The sequence below is a fragment of the Mya arenaria genome, chromosome 2 (genome assembly GCF_026914265.1).
Source record: "Mya arenaria isolate MELC-2E11 chromosome 2, ASM2691426v1".
Lineage (NCBI taxonomy): Eukaryota > Metazoa > Mollusca > Bivalvia > Myida > Myidae > Mya > Mya arenaria.
Window position 1 is genome coordinate 3,193,146 of NC_069123.1, and position 25,531 is coordinate 3,218,676.

Below are 25,531 nucleotides of genomic sequence, written 5' to 3' on the forward strand. Positions count from 1 at the left end.
CTGTTTTTATCTTACGCCTAAGCTATCGACATAAAAGCCAGTTTTGCGTGTGCGAAAACAAATCTTAAGGAGGGCTTATGTTAATCGTGTGCGAATGTTCTAAATCGATAGCTACCACGTTAATATCGGCTAAAAGGAGTCGCACCGAAAATAATTGCGTTTGAAACCCACCAAGTGTAAACAGGTTTAAGTCATTTGTCATTCTTTGTCAAACAGTAACGACCTTTTGTTTATTTTTCGAAGTCGAGATGTGCATGGATCCTGGAACACCAGGAGACGCCGATCAAATTGCATCAAGTTATGAAATTGGTGCAACACTAAGCTATGCATGCACAAGAACAGGATTTAAACCAACAGGGCCAGAAAACTACACATGTGAATATAGCAATGGTGCAGCAGAATGGTCAGACAATTTGGACAACGTTCTTCCTACGTGTGAAGGTAATTTTGAACTAATTTAGAATTGAAATATTGTCTTTGAAATTTATATTAAAATGTGTGCTATATACTAGGTTGACAAGCACACACACTTAACAAAATATAAAAATTAATGCGTCATATCGGTTCTTTATACACTTAGCCTTTATTTTAAAAAAAAAAACATTGATAATTAAATAATGAACAAATGTTTAAAATGGTGTGCATGTATTTAAAGTTACGTTTATTACAGACATCGAAGAACCGACTTACGATCCATGCAAGACAGAACCACAGACTACATTTAAAATGCAACCCGCAGTTTTTAATGTTCCGACATTTAGAGACAACTTTGCGATTAAAAGTGTTTCTAAAACTGGCCTCGCTCGCCCTGGGGATGTTTTGACATCGAATGAAGATGTAACGTACACGGCGAAGGATTTCAATGAGAACTCAGCGACTTGTTCCAATTCTATTGTAGTTTCAGGTATATCAGTAGCGCGTACTCAAAACACATTAATTGAGAATTGGTATACTCAAGCTTTAAGCTACAAACATGAATCCCATGTTCATGTATTTCAACATTCTTGCTACATGGTTAGATACGGAAATGTTTTTTTTTTTAGCAAAAATGTTTTTAATTAAATGCTTTATTAATTAATTATACATATATCTATATATATAGTAATTGCCACCATAAAAACCTTTTGCAACATAATAAAGAATTATTTGAGATCAAAGTTTACTCCGAACATTTTTGTTCCTATTGTAGAACGCAAGAAACCCTCCATTGATTGCCCCTCTAAGAAAATCATCAGTGTCGTCGATCGGACCCAAACTGTAAACAATGTGAACGAATGGAAACCACAATATTTCCAGGAAGTGGACGCGCACACTACTAAGCTCTTATCCATCCTGCCAGAATCTGTGATCTCAATTGTAAGCAAAATAGGGGTTTCGGAAGAAATCGTGGTAACCGTAGGGTTTACAAACGGGGCAAATGTGGACGAAGAGGCAAAATGTAAATTCCGAGTATTCTATGAAGGTAAGCATCGCCATGAGGTTTTTTCGACTGTCTATTATTTCTTAATATCTTTTGAAATCTACAGCATGTACATAGTTTTCATTAAATGTTTTTATTAACCTCTTCAATATGTATTACAAACATACATTGACTTTGCTTATGAGTTTATTTAGTATTATGTGAAAATGACATATCTGTAAGGGATAATTATTGTTCATATTGCAACTTTAATGAATAATATAAAACTCATACAAGAGATATAATATTAATTTTATATATAGCTATATTCAATTGTTGTATATATCAACTTCAGCTGGTGCTTGTTTCGAAGAAAGCTTATTTAGTGACAGTATTGCAACCACGGACTGTGTGGATGCGGCTGGTGGAGGGCTAGAATGCACCCGAACATGCAATGACGGATATGTGTTTGGAAATGGAGGCACATCAAAGATATTTATCTGCAGTTCTCCAAGCACTTGGGACTTTGACCAAGCGGACCCAAGAAATCGTTATTGTCTCCGTACGTTTCATCGACAAAACAGTTTTGAAGATAAAACTAAATGTTTCAATTTTTAGAACTTTTAATAACAAAGTTAATCAATTTTATCGTTTTAAATGTTTGTTTGATATTAAATATTTTCTTAACATTTCAGCAATACAAAACTCAGACGATACCATCGACGTGCAAGTAATCTATAATTACGACTTTTTGAACCACAATTGCTTTATTAATTTTTTTAATAAAGTGAATGGTGAGCTTAGTACCTTTGAAAGCAATGTTCAAGCATCTTGCAATCTAGACTGGGATGCACAAGTCGTTACAGCAGGGTTGGTTCCAACAGCTAAGGTTAGATTTATATAATTGTATAATGAAACATTACCAAATACATTGATTGAATAACAGAAGAGTAAAGGAAAGGGAGTTAAGCATTAAGGATTATAGTAGTTTAGTGGTACAGAGCTCCTCCTCTCACCTTAGAAGTTGTGGGTAAGAGCCCAATCTGTCAAACTTTTGCTTGTCCTCTTAAATTTGATAACGTTATTGGTTTTATTTGTTTTTATTATAAAATCGATAAGTTGTAATGAGAATAACTTAAACTGTTATATTTTACGTGTATTAGAATAAGTTGGGGGTCAATACTGGCAATATTTTAAATGGTAGATACTGGCAAAATTTGACAGTACGATAGTAATAGACTGTGCTTTAAACCAAGGTGGTTATTTATTTAAAGCATGTTTTCTTTTCGAAGTTTTCAGCGACGTTGAAACTGACTTTGCTTTCGTCTGCAACAACCACTGAGAAGAGCAACTGTTTGCACAATATACGTAATAACTCAGCATTGTTAAACTTCGGTAATACTAACTTGCAATGCGGTACAACAATCGCGGCAATAAGTGTTGATTCAACTGAGACCGGTGATATAGAGGTTACCTGCCGACAGGACTATCACTTTAAAGTGACAAGTGCCGACCTAGGTGTCGACGTCTGCGGTGGGTTATAAAAGGATAAACATTATAATACACGTATATGTACAATAAAACTGTGTTTCTAATTGCTGTTTATCAATATGAAAGTTCTATGAGACATTGAGATTTTTAAGAGGTGTTCCTTTTAACAATCTGCGTCTGTTAAAACATGCTGTTGTTTGTCATTCTCTATTGTTAGATTTTGCCATTGAAAGACCTTTTTAAAATCTAAAAAAAACATTGAGATATTACTTGCATTATTTAAATTAATTGATATATGTAAGTTAATTACGTAATTCTAAAACGTGAATCTTGCAGAAACAAACTTATTCAATTAAAATGCAGTATATGCACACAATTGATTTTTATAAACTTTTGCTGCAGTTCCATGCGGTCCAGGTCTGATTTACAGTTCTACGTCACAGTCTTGTGAGGCCTGCCCTGATGGCCAGTACCAAGACAGTAACATGCAGACAACTTGCCTATCATGCAGCAGTGGTTCATATCCAAGCGCAGATAGAACCAATTGCCAAGGTAGCATACATTCTTCTTTAATGAAATGAGACTGATAACGTTATTGGAAAAAGCAACCATGTTTTAAGTTGTCTTGAAAGAAATGGTTGAGTACGTACATGACGTTAGTGACAATTTGCTCTTAATGGGATTGCTGATACAGGGCCTTTTAAACCAATTACCGAATCAATTTATATCGCAATTGCTCGTCCTTAAATGAGAATATGTGTTGTGCATTAACACTTTGTTCGCAAGTAAACTGTAGCGTAATAATATGTACGCCAGGATTTCTTATTTCAACAGTTTATATGCATCAAAATACTACATTTCTCAGTCTTAAATACATAAATCGGACTTGAAACGGAGGGTGAGATCTATATGGCCCGATGAGATCGCCATCGGGAAATAAATTTGTATTTCAACGTCATTTTGAATTCGAAACATCCCCGATCCCTGGGATTTTGACTACTGTCCTTGCTTCGTGGTTGAGATTAAGGAATTTTTGTTTGCAGTTTTTCGAAATTCACTGTATATGATATCGATATTTGTATAACCACAAACAACTTGTATTAATCTGTGATTTGTTTTTGTCTATATGAAAAGTTTTTTTGTTTTTTTGCATTTCTTTGCTTGACTGGAAGTGTTCTAGTGTCAAGGTATATAAGGGGGTAATAAGTCTTAATTAGCAGAAACTAAGCGCTGATTAGGTGGAACCTTGTCCAAATAAAGAGATAATATAACGTAATTAGAAGATAATAAATCATATAATAATAAGGAGGTACTGTTTAGTAATTTAGTAAATAAGTAGAAGTAACTAAGTCCTAGGTTTAAACTATGATTAGTATCCCGAAATTGGAAGATAACTAACACTTAACCAAGTTTATCGTAATAAGGACTCATTATCTTCTGATATAAGGACTTAGTATATCTCGTAATTAGAACCTACTATTCCCTAACTAGGATTTAATTTAAGAATATTCTTATTAGAATGTATGTCCTTATAAGGATATATTATCTCATAATTATGACTTATAACCTCTCTATTAGGAGTAAGTATATTCTACTAAGCACGTCTACTTCTTAATTAGTATCTCCGAATTCCCTAATTACGAGATAGGACGCTTCCGTTGATTACCAATACCAAAAATGATAAAAAGAAGGCATTAATCGCAATTTCAAAATGCAACACAACCGAATTTAAAATGTTAATTTAGCGCACACAACTTTATTACGAATATTTCATATTAAGTGACTTTCTAAAAACCTAAAACAATATGTTGCTTTATATACTAATTATTCGCATTTTTGTAAAGTCCAATTAGGTGTATTTATGTGTCCTTGTTAATCATGTGACGTCTACATGGGTTTAACAGTTATGATAACCAATATAAGTGGGTTGGTTTCATGTCAACTTATGCAAACATGACGTAATATTTATGTAGTTTGTATTGAGTGGAATAAGAAATTGTTATCGTTTGACAAACTTTTATCCGATCCCTTAATTTTACTGATTTCCTAACAATCAATTGTACTGCAATGGAAAAAAAAAACGGCTTGTTACATAGTTTGACAGAATTACATTTAATAGTTTCCTTTTTTTAAGTTACATGCCCGGCAGGATATACATCACCAGATGGGTTTTATCCTTGCACACCATGCACTGCTGACTCGTACTCGGTGAATACAACAACATGCATACAGTGTCCGAATGGAGGGTCGACAGTCGGAGTGCCAGCTGCCTCGTCTGCACAGCGATGTTATGGCAAGTATTGTTTTATTTAAAAGTATTATAATTCAATTTGATGAAAGTAGTTCTGAGGTCAATAGTATACCTTGTTGTATACATTATAGTTGTTTGAAAATCTCTAAAGAAGAATAAATTATATAGCAGACAGGTAAATGATTAAATGTTTTATAAATAAGTATACCATATATTATTTATGTATAGTCAAGAACAAACATTTTATAACATTCTGTTATCTTTTTCTATCATAATCATACGTATTTAAAAGTTCTACATTGATTTGATGAAACTTAAGAATTTAACCGACATCATTTTAATTCCAGACCCTTGCCCTGAGGGACAGTATTCTTGGTCCGGTTATATGAACACAGCATGCAGACCATGTCCCCTACATCATTACCAAGCTGCCCCTGGGATGACGTATTGTGACTCATGCCTTACTTCTCAAATGACATTGCAGACGGGATGCGTGAACAACACATTTTGTCTTCTTATAGAAGGTACGATTTTGTCTGTCTTTTTTTCCCTTTAAAAAACGGGGGTGTAAAATCAAGCCAATTTCATTGTCAACGGTCATTCTACAAAAGGTTGCGTTGATATTATTAAATCAAGTTAATGAAGACCAGTAAAAAAAACCAAAATGAATCAAACACAAAGATAACATATTAAGAACAAGTACAATTCGGTCAAACAATAATTATAAGTGAACATTGAAAACACTACTCCATCAGCGTCATTTATGATTTGTGTTTATAATTTCTTTTTTGCAGGTTGTAACAGTGCTTATTGCAACGACAGAGGGACGTGTGAAACAGCATTTGGACGGAAGAACTGCCAGTGCGGTAAGGAATATTTGCTTTTTAAATGATCAATAATCTTATAATCAAACATATTTATAATTTATTCAAATTAATACGGCAATTTGTAATGGTATAGGACATTAATAATATAATAATTGAGAATTTCTAAATGCCTGCTAAATAAAAGCAGGGTGTGATTTAATGCTTATGTTAATAACGTAAAAGGAAAATGAATTGTGACATTTGACAATTTATTTGCGGCATTGTTTTAATTGATATTCCTTAATGGTTTGCATGTTGTCGTCTTTGCAGTTAACGTTTATGTGTAATTTTAAATTTTATTCAGTTCAAGTTTGTGTGTAATTTTAGCTTTCGTGCAGTTAAAATTTATGTGAAATCTTTACTTTTGTGCAGTTAACATTAAGATGTATTATCTTAACGTATGAACGTCTCAACAATGTGAGTGTTATGTGTAGTTAGAAGTGTGTTTGTATTTTTAATTAGCATTAAATTTAAGCTCTTAGTGCATTTAAGCTTTTTGAGTAATCGTAGTTCATATGTAGTCAAGATTTTTTTTCTCAGTCTAAGCGCCAGTGCACGCAAATTTTGTGTGTAATCTTCTGTTCAGCTTATGTTAGTGCGTAATATCAGACTCTTTGAAGATAAAGTTTATTTGCTGTTTTGGCGTTTGTGCCTTTGTGTATAATCTTCGCGTCTTTACAGTTAAAGTTTGTGCGTTTGTGAGTATGCACAATGACATTTATGGTGTGTTTTCGAGGTTACTGTGCAGTTAAAGTTTGTATGCAATCTTAGCAACAGTACAATTAAAATGTGTGCGAAATTGCCTTATCTTAACTCCTGTACCGAAAGCAATTGTTTGTTATCCAAGCTTCTGAGCAGTTAAAGTTTGTTTGTAATCTTAGCGTCTGTGCATTAAAGGTTTGTTTGTAATCTGAGCTACCGTGAAGCTAGTGCTTAATATTAGTTCCTGTGCGGTTAAAATTGTTTGTTTAGTTCTTAGACTCTGAATTTTTTATGTTCGCGTGGATACGAAACGTGTGTGCAGTGTAAGTTTGAAAGTAATCTGAGCTTCTGTTCAGTTTCATTTTGTGTGAAGTCTAAGGTTCTGTGCCGTTTAAGTATGTGTGTAATCTCAGCAACTGCGTAGATAAAGTGTGTGTAACACTTGCTTGTGTACAGTTTAAGTTTGTGTGTAAACGATGAGCATGTACAATTAAAGTTTTTGTGTAAATTAAGATTTTGTGCTGTTTTAGTTTGTGTGTACTCTTAGCTGCAGTGTAGCTTAAAATTGTGTGTATTCTAAGGTTCTATGCAGTTAAGATGCGTTTGTTATCTTATATACTCTACAGTCAAAGTGTACTTGTGAACACAAGTTTTATAAAGTTTCACCATTAAGCCAAGAAACTTGTGTTACTATTGTATTACTTTTGTAGATGCTGGCTACTATTTCGAGCAATGTGAAAATATTTATCATATCTGTAACGGAAATCCCTGCACAAACGGTGGGACTTGTGTGCGTGGAGACGGCCCAATTAATTACACATGCACTTGCGTGGCGAGTAAGTGTCTACTCCTTTTGGCATTTTTTTAACATAGCGTAAACAGATGCCTGTCTTCAAATATATATTCATAATCGTCAAACCAAAAAGATATCTGGCAAGCAAAGACAGCATGGAGTCTATTTTAAATAGATCTTGAGGAAATGTATACTAGACATGTATGTTTTGCATTTCAGATAAGTTATTGACATGTATGTTTTGCATTTCAGATAAGTTGTGCCGGATATCCTAGAATATTGATTAACTGTGTATGTCAGAAATTATCTGTCCGAAAAGGTCTTTTTTCACTAATTTGTTTTCCCCAAAGCTGTTACATGCGAGTAAATGCAGGATGACGGCATAGTGACATGTTTTCATCTTATGTAAAACTAGCTTAGCTTAAAATAATAGAAGAATCAACTTAAAACATAGCATTTGCTTATCCAATTTTACCTAATTCTTTCCTTTTGCATACTCCATCCTTAAGTCGTGACCGTGCTCTTTTTTAGCTAAAATATTACCTACAAAAGTGTTTAACTTAAGATTATGTTTTATGATGGATTGATGTATGTTATTTTAATGATTTCGCTTTGCCACTAACATGACAGTAATCTCCACACAACACAACATTTTGATGCTGTTATGCCCTTTGATGACCAAAACAATTAATTCAGACCTAAGCCAACATGTTGGTCATAAGAAAAACCAAAAGTTTAAGATAATCACATGAAACAAGCCAAATATTTATATGAAAAACTACACATAAATTGTACATATATGAACAAGGACTTATAGCTTTTTAAGAACTTATACACAATTGTTTGCTATGTTAATTGATCTAAAACATCAAAAACATTATTCATCCTCTCCTTTTAATTACTTTCAAAATATGATGTTTGTGTTATGGAAATAAAAGCTGAAATGATGGTCGGAAATGTCACAGCTGAATATGAATATGGAATGACTCCTGTTGAAAATAAGGCGGTATGCGGAAAGTATTGTTTAGACGACGAAAAACGCAAAGAGGCGACATATTTGACATTATTATATGGTTCTGTCTGTACACTTTTCAGCATAGAATTTTATCATTTAGGAACTGCTTCCGTGGCAGGAACAGTTCACATGGCAAAACACTGCACACCAGGTAATTGGTAACCACGCTTTCCTATGCAAGGGCGAAGGCATGTTATCTTGGCGTCAATAATTAAATGGAATTAAAGTTCACCATGTGTTTGAAACTGATTTTCTAAAGAAATTGGCTTCTCGCGCTTGAAAAATGCAAATGCACACTATTAGTTCCATAGGCATACAGAAAGTTAGTATCAAAAATTTATCCATTACTGGATCAATTTGCCCGATTCTAATGGCCGAATTGAAAAACTAGTCTAGTTTGTTAAAACTAAATTTGTAGTGCATATACCTCATTGTTTATATTTTCAACTCTATTTACAATATCAAATATAAAGGCAAAAAATTGCCTCCTTTCACGTGTTTGAAGAAGTTGATTTTTAAATGCATGTATACGTTTTAGGTTTTACCCAATTCAAATGCATTTCTTTCTTTTCCTTCAGTCATTCATTATACTACCATAATTAAGAGCTCTAACAGTGCAATTTTGTAGCGTGCGGATGAATTTTAACAAACAAACTTACACCCTAGTTATTGAACGTTGTCATTGACGATGTGGAACAAGACAGCTTGTAGCATCACCTGCTTACATCTTGACTGAATAGATACTGCTAGTGTGTGTGCACTTGTCTAAGACAAAAGGATATTTTTCAGGATTTACCGGCAATAACTGTGAGGTTGACAACATTGACAACTGTAACAACTCTCAATGTCACGAAAACTCGCGATGCGTGGACAAAATCAACGGTTATGAGTGTATTTGCTCTTCATCTGTTGGATTCGGTGGTCAATAGTAAGTAAGTGGACACAAGACAAACATGTGTCTACTATTTATGGTATTACATGTATATTATGGTGTCACCTTTTACTCTGAACTTGTTAAAGAAAATTTAAAAAATATATATGTATACATTTGTTTGTCTCTGTGACGTAAGGAAATAAATCCTGGCCACCCGGGGATACGGCTTCTTTTCACTATATGTCTAAAGGGAAAACTAGGCCCTATTTTAAAATATGTTCAAAGAAATATTATTAATAATAATAATATTATTATTATCATTATTATTATTATTATTATTATTATTATTATTATTATTATTATTATTATTATTATTTCAAATTATTTTATTGTTGTAACAATCATTGAATATATCTTCGTGAACTTATTCGCAGTAACAATGTGTTCTTCTGTGACAAGCTATTTGACTCCAACGTAGAAATTATAACTTTTTAAACAAATACAAATAAGTCATACTTTAAAAATAGTTACTCTGCGTTGTACAGGCGGCCTGGAGTTTAGGCGGGTGGCGTTCAGTATTATATATCTCCAGAGCCATTTTTTCAATCAGATGAGCGATGTAAGTTCTACTTGGCCCACTTGTTTGCAACATAGGAACGCTCTAGAGCTAACGACTTAAGTACTAGATCCTTCAGGGCTTCCTTAACCGGAGTATTTCAAGTGTCAAAATGACTTTAATGAAACCTTGTAGTATTCTTTTATATGAAGGTTTTGAAATTTTATTTCAGCTGTAAGACTTCAACAGATCCCTGTGATGATTCACCATGCCAACATGGAACATGCAAAAGTTTTGAATATGTTCGATATGAATGCACTTGCCAGGACGGGTATGGTGGAATCAATTGTGACATTAACATAAGTAAGTATGCATTTTTCTATCTCCAATGAAGTACGCTGCGTTTAGCTTTTTGGCAAAAAACTTATGTACAGTGTTATGAAAATCTGCTATGTACATGCAGTTAAAACCAATAACGTTCTTGAGTGATAACCAGTACTTATCATCAACGAAGCTCCGAGTGGGGGTCGCACCCGTAACCCTCTGAACCAGCGTCTGCTACGCTAAACATTTGGTTATTGATGACACTATCGCTATTTGATATATATGACGCATAAGATTACGGAGCTTTCGGTTGTTTTCATCTTCTTCACTCATATGTTTTTCATGAAAACAATTGAACATTTTATTTAACCATGTGGTCGACTTAAAACATTTGAACACGGTAAGTAGCAAATCAACATCAAAATTATTTGACACAAGACGTTTTTTAATTCCATTACATATGCGTGTTGTTCGTTATTTTTTACTGTTTGCAGACGAGTGTAACGCACATCCCGATGCATGCATGTATGGTGGATCATGCGTTGACCGTGTGAATGAATACCAGTGTAATTGCATGCCTGGTTTTTCGGGAGAACACTGTGAGAATGTTCCAGACTACTGCTCACCTGGTGACTGTCAGGAGGAAAACGTTTGCTATAGCAGTTTAGATGCACATGATGGTGTTTGTTCATGCGATTCTCGCTTCTTCAAGCCGGGTATTATTTGTTGTAACATTTCATTTGATCGTCTTAATTTCTTCAAAAGGATTAAAATTTAACGAATGGATTGGATTTTCGATTAAACATCTAGCTTTAATTTATTTTTGCCATTGCTTTCGGATTATAAAGTTCTGCCGTCTCTAACTGTAATCTTTGCAAATGTTACCAAAACTAACTTATAAGTTCCGTGTTTCATCGTCTGCTTGCATGATTGTAACACGTACAATTGATTAAAAACCCATATACAATTGTGTATTAGACCCAAAACTGACAGTAAACTGATCTGCGATGTTCTATTTTAAAAATCATCTGAGTCGCAACCTGAAAACATTGACATTTTAGTAAAAACATATCCAACGTCAACCAGAGCCTGGGGCTTCAGAAGATCGATAAGGGTTCTAATGGAAAAATAATAGAAATTTTGCAAGTCTGTGGAGAATATAAATGTTAGGAATTGGAAAGAAACGTTTAAGAGTATATTTATTTGAAGCAATTGTATGGCTTCAATTATTGTAAGGTTTAAAACAAAATTATGTGTCGAATAACATGATGCAGGCAAGGACTGTTTTTGTTTTGTAAAGAAAACGAGTGATTAAAGAAGTACTCATACTAATCAGAGTTGAATAGTGCAAGATCAATATTCTTCTCTACATAGAAGCTGTTAGCTTCAGTCTAAATATTCTGCGCACATATCCAGTGAACATACAGTATAAACTTGATTAAGGTGTCGAGTGCACAAATCAGCTTCTTGTCTCTCATTAAGTTATTGGCAATAATGATAAATTTTATTACTCACCGGCTTAATTTTACTAAAAAAGAAATTTAGAGACTTGCAATATCACCTGCAATACTCATTAAAGAAGCATTGATATTTTGGTCTTTATTTCATTTCAGTGTATATCTGCGATATGCAAGACACAAGTGGGAAAAGTCTGGCCGACCCTAAACCTAATGTTATAGGTGGTGTGAGGATTGTGCAATCTATTCAGAAATGTAAAGACTTATGTCAGTATGAACCTGATTGTGGTTATGCTACATATGTGGAGTTTCCAGCCAGTAAAGCATGCCTTTTGTACAAACGAGGCACAATAAATGAAATAGACAACACAGGGTCAACTCTTATCAAGAAGGACTGCATCATTGAAGGTTATTTTGCCCCATCGAATAATTGAAATCACTTTCTTAGCCCAGTTCACTTGTACTTTTTCACATTCATTGTGAAGCTCTAAATTTAGTGCAACTGAAAACAAAGGCAATTTATAAACCGTGCTACTAATTATAATGTGATGCCACAATGAATCGCAAAAACATTCCATAAAATGTTGCTCCAATAGAAACCGCAATTGTCAGATGTCAATAATTTGAAAAGAACAGGTCGTCCCACCCTATCCGCCGTCAGTTGGCAATTCTCTTTTCATCAGAATTGTATATTGTATTATAAATTTAATTTCGCAAACAATTAACATGTGTTACCAATCGGATTGTATTTAACAATATAAACGTTTCCGACGTCGTTTTCATGTATCTTACCCCTTTACATGTTTTAACGAACATGATTACCATTCAATATTTATATGCGTTTGATTTAGCTTCGGCTTTGTTTATAATAACTTAAATACTACCCCACCTTAAAATTGCAAGATTTAATTCATGATACTTCTAATCGCGTGTCTATAATTTCAGACTATAATTTTCCGGAAGAAAAGTAGGAGAAACATCTGTGTAATGATTTGTATTTGTATAAAATTACGCGCGAACTTACGAAACATTACGTCGCTGCATAAGACTTAACGTCGACGTTACTTCCGTTGTTTTGTATTTTGTTGAGTCAAAGGATCGAACCTGACACGACGTGTTATTTACTTACTCCGTCTTACAAAGAGACTCTGTACTAAATATAGACATGAAAAATGTGATTTTAAAGTTTTATGATATTTTAAGCATACCAGTAATCTATTAACTTAATAGTTACTGTATCCTTTTTCCGACTATTTTATTATATACGAGCGCGAAACGAGAGTTGTATAATTTTAATCCCGAGGGTAGCAATTTTAGTTACTGAGATCATCATCATCATCATCATCATCATCATCATCATCATCATATACAAACCATTTATGCGTTTCATCTCTAAATGCATATTTTAGATACTTGAGGATATATCCCTCAATCGTACGTACCGAATTATTTTACTGGTTTACCGTTAAATACTTTGAAGCAAATAGTACTTTATACTCTTTCGGAGTTAATATACCAATAACAGGTGTTGTGTGTCTTCGTATTTCATACTGCCATCTTGTATACACAGTCTTCTTTTAAATAGCCCGAACTACCGTAAATGAAAACCTACGGCGGTGCAGGCTCATAGCTTGGTTAATAATGATGACCTTGGTTTTATTTATTCGTTTTCGCCATACATATTAACATTTGCACTTGACACATATTAATTATAATGCGATATGAACATTTTCTACGTCGAATGAAATATATATTTATATTTTCTTATCTCAGCCATACTTTACCGACATTTTAAGAAAATGCACAATCTCTATCTCTATCATCTAAATCAAATCGCTGTGAAACGAAACTCGCCTTCCGCTTAGGGGAAGCTAAGGTGACAAAGCGCAAAAACAATCTCGCTAACGTGTATATTGATTTACACCAATAAGTCTGTAATACATTTTAAACGAGTTTCCATGGTAAAACAAAGAATGAAATGTTACAGGAGTTTATGGTTTTGTAAGAATAACTCCTTAATATAATTATACGTCAGTAGTATAATCTGAATAATTTGAAAATAACGCTTATTTATTATTTTAGGAACTCATTATGACTGCAATAGAAATTCAACCCCCTGCGGTACAATTACTTGCGACAACAACGGGACCTGCTCGGATAACGGCTATGTAGCTACCTGCCTATGTGCCGCGGGATTCTGGGGTACTCGATGTCAGTACAGTGTAGACGATTGTGTTAATAACAATTGCCAGAACGGTGCTGTATGTGAAGATGGCTATCTTGGTTTTACATGTGAATGTCTTGCGGGATTTGAAGGTAAGTAAGTCAGCCATTTCACCATATTATGTAATGATTGAAAGTCCTCATATATGCATTTGAATGTAAAAGGGACCCGCTCATGTTTTTAGACCAAAAGTTTCTTTGCCTGTTAATGAAGCTGAAAACACATATTATTTTTTTTTTAATTAGTTTACTCGTTGATACCGACTTTGCAGATCGGGGACTTATACATATTAAGCTGGATATGTAAAAACCTTATTAAAACCCTGATAGCATTACGTGACACTTGCATTAAAAATTGACCTGAATGCTTAAGCAACGATCTTGGAAATCATGGACTTCGAAGACCCTATTTAAGTATAAATTATGCTTTTGTTGGAAGGTAGTCAGTATCTTAGTAACACTCCTGGTGATTTGCCACACCTTATTTCGTATTTAAAATATGTATCCGTAAAAAGTGCAATGAATATGCTATGAGCATTTATTTTACTTTATTGTTGTAAACTTCGCAGTGAAAACATGTATTTTGACGATATGTTTGAGTGTGGTGTGTTTATTAAATATTTGTATATTTATGTAAACGTCTAAAAATACATACTGACTGTATTTTTTGTATGTTTGGTCAAAATATTTAATTGTTGGTTTAACTATCATAAAAACTCAATAATTTGTTAGTGTTATTTAAAAGATGACCAGGTCAAGAGCGTTACTGATAAAATGCGGTATTCGAAAGTCAAAGTGCTATTCGAATATAATTACTATGCAGTTTAATTCAACAGGAAACCAGTGTGAGACCAATACTGATGACTGTCCTGGACTTTGTAACACTACACAGGGATCATGTGTGAACCTCGTTGACGGCTACAATTGTGTCTGTAAACCTGGATATCAGGGTAGCAATTGCGAGGTGAGTTTAAATGGCGGGGAAATATCGCGGGGTTTAGAGGTCATAACACCGTAATTAATTAGATAAACACTGTTAACTATCAGTAAATAAAATCAATATTTTTTTACTAAACTTGTATGCAAAATCGAAAATATTGAGCACGAGCACTCATTAATCTCTGAAAGTAATTAGTTGTATAATCGCTCAATAACCGAACGAAAATTTAGAGCACGAGCACTCATGAATTCCTAAAAGTAATTAGCTACACAATCACTCAATAACCGAACAAAAAAGGCGCTTTTAGTTTTTGTCAATTTAGAAGTATATTAAAGATGTAATAACGGTATTGTCGCTAAGGACTTGATCCTAAATATGCCTCTAACAGGATCTTAGTTATTTTTTAACTAATGACTTGTCACTTTAGCTTCCATCACTTTGCTTCATGATCTTGCGATTCTAAAATGTATTTGTTTTGAATTTCAAGCTGGAAATTGACGAATGCCTCACATATCCGTGTAAACATGGAGCCGAGTGTAAAAATATGGTCAATGACTACTCATGTACGTGTGAATTGGGCTGGACAGGCAAGAACTGCGATACGGAAAAAAATCATTGTGAATCACGGAATTGTCAAAATAATGGAGAGTGCTTCAATCTACCGGAGTCATCATTTTGCAGGTGACTTAGTAACTCAGTTTTATTTAAGGGATAAATAGAACATTTTATACTTAGATTTGCAACTATTGTTTTATTATAATCCAGGGAACTCGCCTTAATTTTGTCTCATTTAATGCCAGGCCTTAACATAATTAAAAAAATCGACATGAGAAAGTTGAAAGTTTGACTCAAGTATTTTTCATGTTAAGTATTATTTTTAAGGTGAATTATTTTTCTTATGGATTGTAGCAAACTTATCATGAAAGGAAGGTTCTATCATTTGTAGCATTTTTCTGTAAAACAGGTAATGCCCTCGGACTTCCCTTGAGCAAGATACTTTGGTCAAATTAAGCGTCAAATGAAATATTAACTTTTTTGTTGTTCTTTGCAGATGTGAAGGCGGTGCACTTGGGGAGAACTGTGAGAATGCAACATTAGTTTGTGATGTCATGAGTGGAACTGACGTCTGTCAAAATGAAGGTTTGTGCACAAACAGACCTGGAACAGCCTCGTGCGAATGTCATCCAGGTAGTTAGAAGATAGTGATCATATGGGCCAAATATAATTTAAGGTTCTTTGAAGTAGCTTACAAAATCTTAAATCTGCATGGGCAGTTCTGAAAGCGACTAATAATAATAATAATAATAATAATAATAATAATAATAATATTGATATCAATAATAAAATCGTTTATAAAAAATCGCCCTAAAAACAAAAACAAAAACACGTTTCAAGACCTATGGTTTTGGAAAATTGTCTTGGTTGCCACAGTTATCACAATTTCAATTGTTTCGGTTTCTGATTGGGCGTTAACAAACATGCATACCAATGTATGTTGTATGTCGTCTACGAAGCTTGACAGACTCAAACGGTGACGTCGTTGCACACATCGTTTTAAGTCTTTGTCGTTTCACTTTTTTCGTTTTCAATCAATAACTTTTGAAATAGTTTATGTATAATTTGTCATTGTCATGGTCTTTAGATCATGACGGGGTTAAAGGTCAAGGTCATGATAGCCTTTCCTAGAAACTATAATGGCAATGCGGAGAGGCGTTACGTTCAATTCGCGGAATTCTGTTTTTTATCATGGAAACTGTATAATTATTATTTTGCTATCAATGAATGCTTGAAGGTTTAATGGGAATGTGTTTTGGTACGTGTTTTCGTTTGTTATCAAAAGTAATGTAAAAAAAATATACATGAAACGAAAATAATATTTTTTAAAAATGCTAACACGAAACAACCCTAGTATAACCTTACCCTTTTCTGTATGAGGTCAATATTTAAGTTTCGGCAATGCACTCACATTGTACTACTTAATTCTCACACATATGGCACACTCATACATATATACTAAACAAACACATACATATTTTCAAGTAAGTGTTAGTTACAAACGCATTACAAAGTAATGACATCTGCTAACTTTATACTTAAAGAATAATACTTGATTTCTTTTTATAGATAATGATGTGCGGCGGTGCTATTTTGATGAAGGACGTGTCGGAATTGCTGGAGGTACAAGTGAAACGTTGGCCTTCATTCAAGTACAGAGCCTTGAAGAATGTAAAACCACATGCTTAAATATTCCAAACTGCGGCGATATGGTGTTTTTTACTTTATCTGGACAATTTTATTGCTACTTGTATGAGCGGGAGAAGTTTGTGTTAACATTAGATGAATCTGCGAGAGTGCATTATCGAAGAATTTGTCCCATAGGTATGAAACATGCTTCTATGGTGAAAACGGAAATTTGATAATACATGCTGTTTAATTGACGTTATATGTTTCTATCCGCACATATTCTAGAGATTTAACAAATATGATTAAAAACTTAAATGAAAATATAGCAAATCAGATAATTGAATAAACATCGTTGAAAAGAAAACGTCAACTATTACGATTTTGCCCTGATAGACGCACCAAGGAATTTTCATTGTCATTTTACTGATTCAATAATATAAATTGTGCTTACCCTGATATAAGTTATTTATCAATCGATACTACACATCTTTACTAGTGTGTACTTCTCTTTGGCTACATGCTACCGATTTATATGACTTAGATTTTTAGTGCTAGAGAGTCTAATGTCAGGGGCAGAATACTTCTATTAGGACAGCTGTGGAAGCTACTATATGTTGATAAATATTTGTTTCTACAGATTATACAGGAGACTCGTGCGAACAAGTTAAGGATTGGTGCTCCGAAGCAAATAACCCCTGTGAGAACGGAGGAGAATGTACACCAAAAGGACCTGCTGGATATACGTGCATGTGTCGGTCAGGTAGGTTTTCGAGTATTTCGTCTTACACAACCATGAAAAACAAAACAATATGATGATAATAACGTTTTAATTTTGCTGACTGGTAGCTTTTATAGCCATGACATGATATCTTATAATCTTACACATAAGGCAGTTAAAATCGCTGCCAGAACTGGCTTTAGTGTGGTGAGACTGCTAAAACGGGTGTCTAATTTCAATTTATTAAAATCTTTGAGCACTGCATGGATATTTGAAATATTTATCTTTCCAGTAAAGTTTTTCACTGATTAGGTATTTACTAGGATAATGGAATACATGTATTACAAGCTAAACTCATAGATTAATGCTTAAAGGTTTAACGAAATAAATCATAATCCAAATTATATTATGTTGTGACATAAAAATAAGTGAAAAGGAAATAATACTTTGGTGTGACAATGTTACAATGTAGTGAAATGAAAAAAAGGTGATGTTTATTGTGTTTTATACTCATGATGTTGTTTTCCCATCTCAGGGTACAGTGGTGTTATATGCAACATTGACGCTGATCCATGTAGTACTAACCCATGTGCGGGCGTAGCAAGATGCCAGTCTACGGTAACAGAGTATATCTGTCAGTGTGAACAGGGTAAAATATTTACCGGAAGCCAGTGCAGAGGTATGCATTACATGTATTTAGATATCTTATAACGATACAAGTTATTTAAACGGAAAAGTAGTATTGTTTTCATGTTACACGGGAGTGTAATGTTGTGCTGAAAAGCAAACTAGATTTTTCGTAAGCCACGTGTCCTACTTGATGACTACAACACGTCAAGACGACTTGGGGTGAAAACCGAATGTGTTAACCACTGTGCGTATACTACTACTACTACTACTACTACTACTACTACTACTACTACTACTAATAATAATAATAATAATTATAAGAATTATGATTATAATATTAATCAATGTCTAGTATATAAATATCTATATATTGCTATATACTATGATACTTTCTTGATTATTGCAGATGATCCCACAAGACCGGTCATTCTAGTTAGCAATTTAAATGGTTTTTTAGTACCGCCAACCCTACAAACACCATTCCATTGGACCACCAAAACGATTTCTATAATGTTTATGATCAGAGTGCACGCTAGTTCTGACGATCAGTTGGCGAGTTTGTTGAATATTTACGTGTAAGTAAAATAGCTAAAAAAAAAAAAGTATTATTATGCATCCCGAATGAAGAGCATATAGTCCGTCCGTCTGTAAATCCTGACAACATTGTCTGGAGAAAATCTTAAAACTACTGATTGAATTTGGATGAAACTTGAAACAAAAGCATATGACAATGTGCAAAATGCAGTACGCAATAACTATAATGCTACTCTATTGCTGAATTATCTCCTTCTGGATTGTCAGTGAAAAATGACGCACAGATACAGGGCAATATGCACGGATGTAGTGCGTAAGAACCATACTGATAATTGCTGAACTATCACCGTTTTCACGTTCACTGTATGCATTAATAAGTATGTATTAATAAGAAAGCTGTTTGTCCAGACAATAACTTAGAAAGTACTGAAGATATTTAATTGAAACGTGTATATAAATTGATAGCAATGAGGGAAACGCTACTAGTTAACGATTACTGACTTAAAACCTTATATTAGGATATATATTATTTGGGAGAAATACTGGTCATAGGATCAATAATTATGTCCGTTTATTCAAAGGAAAGGTTTTGAGGTATTGCTTTCAAACTTCATATACACATATATATTTTGATGAGATGGGCAGGGATCAACTTATTTGGTATTTCATCAATTTTTACCCCTTGATCATTTTTATACTCATGTTTTTGTTAGGAGCTCATACTTGGGTGTTCTCCTGCGTTTGAAATAATATAATTAACCTTCTGTTTTTGTTTTGAGGTAGAAATGGCACAACGTTTTCATAATTTTTTTAAATATTTTGATCGTATGCAAATACTCTGATGCCCAGACCTCATTAACTGATTGAAAGATCTAAAATCTTTATGACATAAAGTAAACGTGCAGATCGAATCTTTAAACAATCTACCTTTAAGAGCAACGTCACATTTAGAGGACAAAGACAAAATGTAAGTCCGGACTAACACTTTTGCACCGTGAGGAGGATTTCAAATATCTTCAGAATGTTTAATTTTTAAAGCTTATGGGCAGAGTGCATGTTCCACTTACTTCATTTCTAGATAAAGGTCAAACTTAGGGGTCTAAGTTAAATTAGTTATCATTAGTTCACTCTTCGAATGATTTCCAAATATGCTCATCACATCAAAACGAATCATTGATTTTATTCTTAACATCAAATATTTTTCCAAGTGTGTAACAAAATTCTTAAATTTACATTTTCCAATTTGCAATTCTCTTCTTAATCTTATGTGCGATCTGTTTTATTTCAGATATGGACAATTCGAAAAGTAATTCACACAAATCCTCTTAACATTGAACAAAGGTGCTCTTTCAAAATTGTTCAAATAAATGAATTCCATGCGGAACTCTGGTTACCATAGCAACCGGAAGGAACAACTTTAAATATATTCTTGACAAAACTTGTACGCATAGACCTTAGATCTAATTATGCCCCTGAAATATACACAGGCCACATCACGGGGTCAAACATTTCTTAAAAACTAATATAGGAAAATCTTTTTCTTCGTCTTCTTGTCTGTAACCGCAAAGCTGCAACCATTTATGTTTGGTATGTTACTTGATATCGTTGTTCTCCACCACGTTCATTCATATAATGTACAGGGACAAGACTGGCCTCGCCCTATGAGTCATAAGCTTCCTAAGGACCTATATAGGGACATCTCTGAAAATAGTCCTATGTTTTAAGCTTGTCTGTTTTTTTAAGGAATCAATCGAGGCTCTGTGATAACCTTCGTCTCAGCATCGGCTCAGGCACTAAAACTTTAGCCTTGGTCATTATACAAATTCATTTAGATATTAGTGATGAAACTAATTGCACATGAATTAAGAACTTTGCATTTGATAATTAAATTATGCTTTTTCGACTATAAATATATATGCATCATTTCTAGAACGTTTAATAATGCTTTTCTGTTAATATTTTCAGGCAAAATTCATTAAATCCAAACTATCAGGATTATATGTACTGGATATCCGTTAGTCGCAGAGGAATTTGCGTTAAAAATGACATCTCTTCCTGGATAGGTGTCACGTTTAACGAAGATTTTGGAAGTGAACTGGGGGATGGTAGTTGGCATCATTTGGGTATTGCAATAGATGAAAATGACATGCTGTCGGCCACTTTAGATGCTATCACGATAGACAATGCTGTTGAAGTTGTATCCCCTCCGGCGGGAGAAAAGAAGTATGTTTTATAGTATACTTTATTTCAGATTATGAACAGTAAATAAAGAAAGAATGTTCTATATTTTTAGGAAGACTCAATCTTTTTGATATGTTGCCTCGATCTGTAGATTTTAAAGATATTAAATAGTGTAGTTTTAATGACTACTTTAAAGAAACGTTGATATATTAATTGTAATAAAAGCTAGTACATTCGTATCTGAATATCAAGTCGTAATTCAATGTTTTCTACTTGTTATTTTAAGCGTGCAGATATCTCTTGGCTATTTGAATTTAGCCGAATATCAGGATGTATCTGTATGGGACGTAACTTTAACGAGCCGCGATTTTGCACTAGCGTCTGTTGGTAATCAACCATCTGTTAATCCTATACAAGGATGGTGGAACTATGACCCTAAGACCTCAGGGATGCGTCTGACAGAACGGTTGCAGCATAATCTTCTAGGTAAAAACAAGATAATGCAAACAAATGAAATGTTTAGACATTTGTTAGCTTTCTTCCCTTAAAGGCAATTATTAAGTTGTTAAAAATGGAAAAGTTGCATCATTAATTCCATTCACTGTTTTACATTTAAGGCCTGGTAAGATATTCTGTTCAGGAATTTAATCAAGAGAGCAAATGCAATCGATTTTTTGATTTTTAAAAAACGACTAGTCATTTCATTAAGTCTAGTGTGATTATAATCATGAAACGCGTGCATCTAACAACAAAAGCAATAAAAGAAGTATCTTCATTATTAAAAAAAAATAATTCTCCTTGGCAAAAAAATGCAATCAAGGAGGATGTCCATTTTTGGTTTAAGAGAATCATGCAATATATAAATTTCGTTGACTTTTTATGATTTTAGATCACTACTTGCCAATTTCTCACCTGGCCCCTATGTCTTGAACAGTCCTAATTCCCTGTATATTCTAATTTATAGAAATATCGTAAGAGGTTTTTTTTATTTCATAATGCCAAATTACTCCATTGAACGTATAAAACGTTTTAACAAACATTATTAAGATAAATGACTTTAAGAACTTATCAAAATAAGAATATATCACAAAGTTTTCCAAAACAATGACACTGCTTGATTTAGTTAAAAGAGAGAGATGTTTGAGATATTAGTGCGTAATTGTGACTATTTGTTGTCATGTAAGTACTTTTGCTCCGAACCGGAAAATACGATGAGCATCATTACTTACTGTTCGCAAAAGGATTTTGCATTTTGAGAGTGTTAAAACATTTAATAGTGGCTGTGTAAACTCCCTCCACGATTAATTTATGTTTATGGAACATTTAAAGACTACTTGTTACTGGATTATAAGTAGATTAAACAAGAGTGATTATGAGCTGTAAGACTACGGTGAAACTTAAATTATACATTTGGCGTGTGGAACAGTACATGACTCACAATCAAAAGCAGCCACTGATGAACTATCACTTCAAACTTGATATCATAGTTATTTTTAAATGCTACGTCTGACTGCTCTCGAACTTGTAATTGATTCTTTAAACTGCAATGTAATTATTGTGTGATTGACTTTTTGACAATCATCTCCAATTAAGTTACAAAATGTACATTCCTTTACAATACTTTTGTTATAAAATAAAGTTAAAATAACCAATTTCCCAATCAATTAAATATACTCCCGTGGTGTGATACTGATCAAAACTCGTGAACTAATCTGGTTTGATTGTTTTAGACGATCCGAATATACACTTCCCGCAGATGAACTGTGATAGTTTTGAAAACATAATGCATGTGTCTGCTGAAAGAGTTGTAGACAGGGATACATTTGTCGGCAAGATTGAGGAGGTCAAAGAAAACACCAATCAAACTTTAACTTTCAAACACTCCCTTCCACCAAGTAAGTCGTCCTCCTGAGCGTGTAGTAATGCATTATTCTTTTTTCTTCGAATAGTCAAGCTAAAAGGTTATTGCAATATTGATCAAAATAATGTGCTTCTTTGCAAAACCTTTGACTTTATGCAAAACTTTCTGTGACCTGTGACATATATTGTATTGTTATATTTCATTTACCTAATGCTAACCTAAAATACTATCGTTAAGGTTTGACTTGGGGATTCTATGAAGCAGTTGTTGTCGGTATGAATAGTAACACCCTCAACTACGGAGAATGCAGAGTGAAGCTTGTGGTAAAATGTAAGCTGAACCATTTATCGTTGAATTGCATACATTTCAATAACAGTACCAGTAATGATATAATACAGAACTTCTAGATAAAATTGATATCGCTTATCAAGTGTTTCTTTTAATGTGTACTAATGCTTTATTATTTATTGCTGATACCAGCTATGTTTATTTACCATTGTTATTCGAAAAATTAAAGATGTTTAGAAATCTGCTCTTTTTGGGAAAACTGTATTTTGTTTTAAAATTACAGTATATTAAAATGAGGCAGTTAGATATCAAAATTAGCTTCAGCAAAAAATTAACAATATGACGAGATCATAATTTTGTAATAAAATCGCTTTTCAAAGACAACGACGTGTGTCCAGCAGCTCGATCAGACAACACACTGAGAGAAGTATGTCCTTCAGATGCAGACGCCGTGTGTGATCTCACGTGTTTAGATCCAAATGAAGCACTTTTTGCACCTGTTCCTAAATATATCTCTTGTGGAACGACTGGCGTATGGGATACAAGAAAACCGTATGATGATCTCGTCCTTCCGGGATGTACAAGTATGGCATGCGTTTTCTTTACTTTTTTTATTAAAACGTGATTGAAAGTTGAATTTTTTTTTAATTGTATTATTTAAACAATATGCATTTAACAATTTCTTTTCCCTTTTTTTGCAAGTGTTCTAAAGGGCCTTCCACAATGCAAAAGCTGGTTGTAAGGTTTAATGATTAACAAACAATACATCCGTCCATTGAAACATGTGTAGATGTAAAAAGGACTTGAGCAAAATTTATAAAAGAAGATTTCATCAAGTTTTGGCGTAAAAAGAATTTACATTTGGGGAAACAACAAAATGAATATGTGTTAGGGTGAATATATTCAAAATGTAGTTTAGCTTTGCAGTGATTGTTTCTATTTAAAAGCATATATTTTTTATCGGAAAATAAAATTACTTTACTACTTTAACTACTTAACTGAACATCTTTCTGATTTTAAATCCATCATCAAGAATGTTGATAAGTCTTGAGTAACAAAAAACGTATTAAAATGGTTGCCTGACATTTCGGGAAAAAATATATATTAATAATTCATTTTCGTTAACGTTCCTCAACTCATTACTACACCAAAACGTCCTGCGAAGGTTGTATACTCTACTATTATCTAAACTAAAAGAAAACATGCTTTCGAAATATATTTAAATTTGTGTCCTTCGTCTTAATTTACTAACATCTGGAGCCATGATTACCAACTTTATTAAGTTTGAGCTTATATTTATGCGAAAAACTACAGAAACAAGCTCAGTAGCAAAAAGTTTAAATATAAACCTGGTTTAATGGCACTGGGTAAACGCCAAAGACATAGAACATAAAATCACAAACAAGAAACATGGAAGAACAGCACAAAACTCCACAAGCAGCACAGAGCATACATACTATATATATATATATATATATAAAACTAGGTATGTTTATCAAGGATTGTAAGGTACCGTCTGGAACAGTCAGTAAAATGTAAATTTACTGGGGGTTTAAACCAGTTTGCGTGCACAACCTCACTCTTATCCCAACAATCCTGAATAAAGTAGTAACGTAAATGGTTGAACGTCAAATTTCTAGGTGTTACTTTTACATTTAATTTCCTAGTTTATGCCATAATCTCGTTTAAAATAGGACCTCTTTAATCAATTTTTCATATATGTAAAAAATAGGTGTGATTGTTAGGTACCGCCTTGGAACGGTCAGTAAATTGTAATTTTTTTTGAGGGTTTAAACCAGTCTAAGTGCACTAACCTCACTCTTATCCCAACAATACTAAATAAAGAGGCAAAATACTCAAGTTGTTAAACTGTCAACAAAATTAAAATATGCAGTTTTGATTCCTGAGGCCATGAAAACGAACAATCTCAAGTCTGAGTACAGACTACTACGGAAAAACCTACAAATCTTAGTTCCATTGTCAAGTATTTTCTAGCTGAGGATTTGATGATGACTTTTGCCGAATCTTAAACAATTAAAACTCAGATTTATTTTTGTTAACTGAATAAAACAAAGATGATTATTTGAGTTGTGTCGTTTAGTGTGTGTACACGTGTAAATTGGTGTGCGAAAGAAATTGAAAAATGGGGATTGATACCGTGCTGTATAGAGCACGAATAAGATTATTTACAATGCCGAGGAAGCGTAAAATGAAAACGGATAAACTTTCACTCAATAAACGGAC

At 33.6% G+C, this 25,531-nt stretch overlaps 1 protein-coding gene across 3 annotated transcripts in view; it reads left to right on the plus strand.

Moving 5' to 3' along the window:
* The window catches only part of LOC128241685 (uncharacterized), a 60,677-nt gene that overhangs the window by 21,261 nt on the left and 13,885 nt on the right, over nt 1-25,531 (plus strand). For all 3 annotated transcript variants that reach the window (XM_052958720.1, XM_052958725.1, XM_052958733.1), the window contains 28 exons: nt 244-441; nt 671-904; nt 1,190-1,462; nt 1,755-1,961; nt 2,095-2,288; nt 2,692-2,932; nt 3,293-3,442; nt 5,025-5,183; nt 5,489-5,665; nt 5,936-6,007; nt 7,420-7,545; nt 9,307-9,445; nt 10,180-10,310; nt 10,766-10,987; nt 11,885-12,136; nt 13,811-14,044; nt 14,788-14,915; nt 15,379-15,572; nt 15,943-16,079; nt 17,016-17,270; nt 17,713-17,835; nt 18,329-18,472; nt 18,830-18,998; nt 20,923-21,180; nt 21,425-21,624; nt 22,869-23,033; nt 23,237-23,329; nt 23,668-23,871. In XM_052958720.1, coding sequence (XP_052814680.1) covers nt 244-441; nt 671-904; nt 1,190-1,462; nt 1,755-1,961; nt 2,095-2,288; nt 2,692-2,932; nt 3,293-3,442; nt 5,025-5,183; nt 5,489-5,665; nt 5,936-6,007; nt 7,420-7,545; nt 9,307-9,445; nt 10,180-10,310; nt 10,766-10,987; nt 11,885-12,136; nt 13,811-14,044; nt 14,788-14,915; nt 15,379-15,572; nt 15,943-16,079; nt 17,016-17,270; nt 17,713-17,835; nt 18,329-18,472; nt 18,830-18,998; nt 20,923-21,180; nt 21,425-21,624; nt 22,869-23,033; nt 23,237-23,329; nt 23,668-23,871 — 5,079 coding nt within the window. The remainder of the gene's footprint in view (nt 1-243; nt 442-670; nt 905-1,189; nt 1,463-1,754; nt 1,962-2,094; nt 2,289-2,691; nt 2,933-3,292; nt 3,443-5,024; nt 5,184-5,488; nt 5,666-5,935; nt 6,008-7,419; nt 7,546-9,306; nt 9,446-10,179; nt 10,311-10,765; nt 10,988-11,884; nt 12,137-13,810; nt 14,045-14,787; nt 14,916-15,378; nt 15,573-15,942; nt 16,080-17,015; nt 17,271-17,712; nt 17,836-18,328; nt 18,473-18,829; nt 18,999-20,922; nt 21,181-21,424; nt 21,625-22,868; nt 23,034-23,236; nt 23,330-23,667; nt 23,872-25,531) is intronic.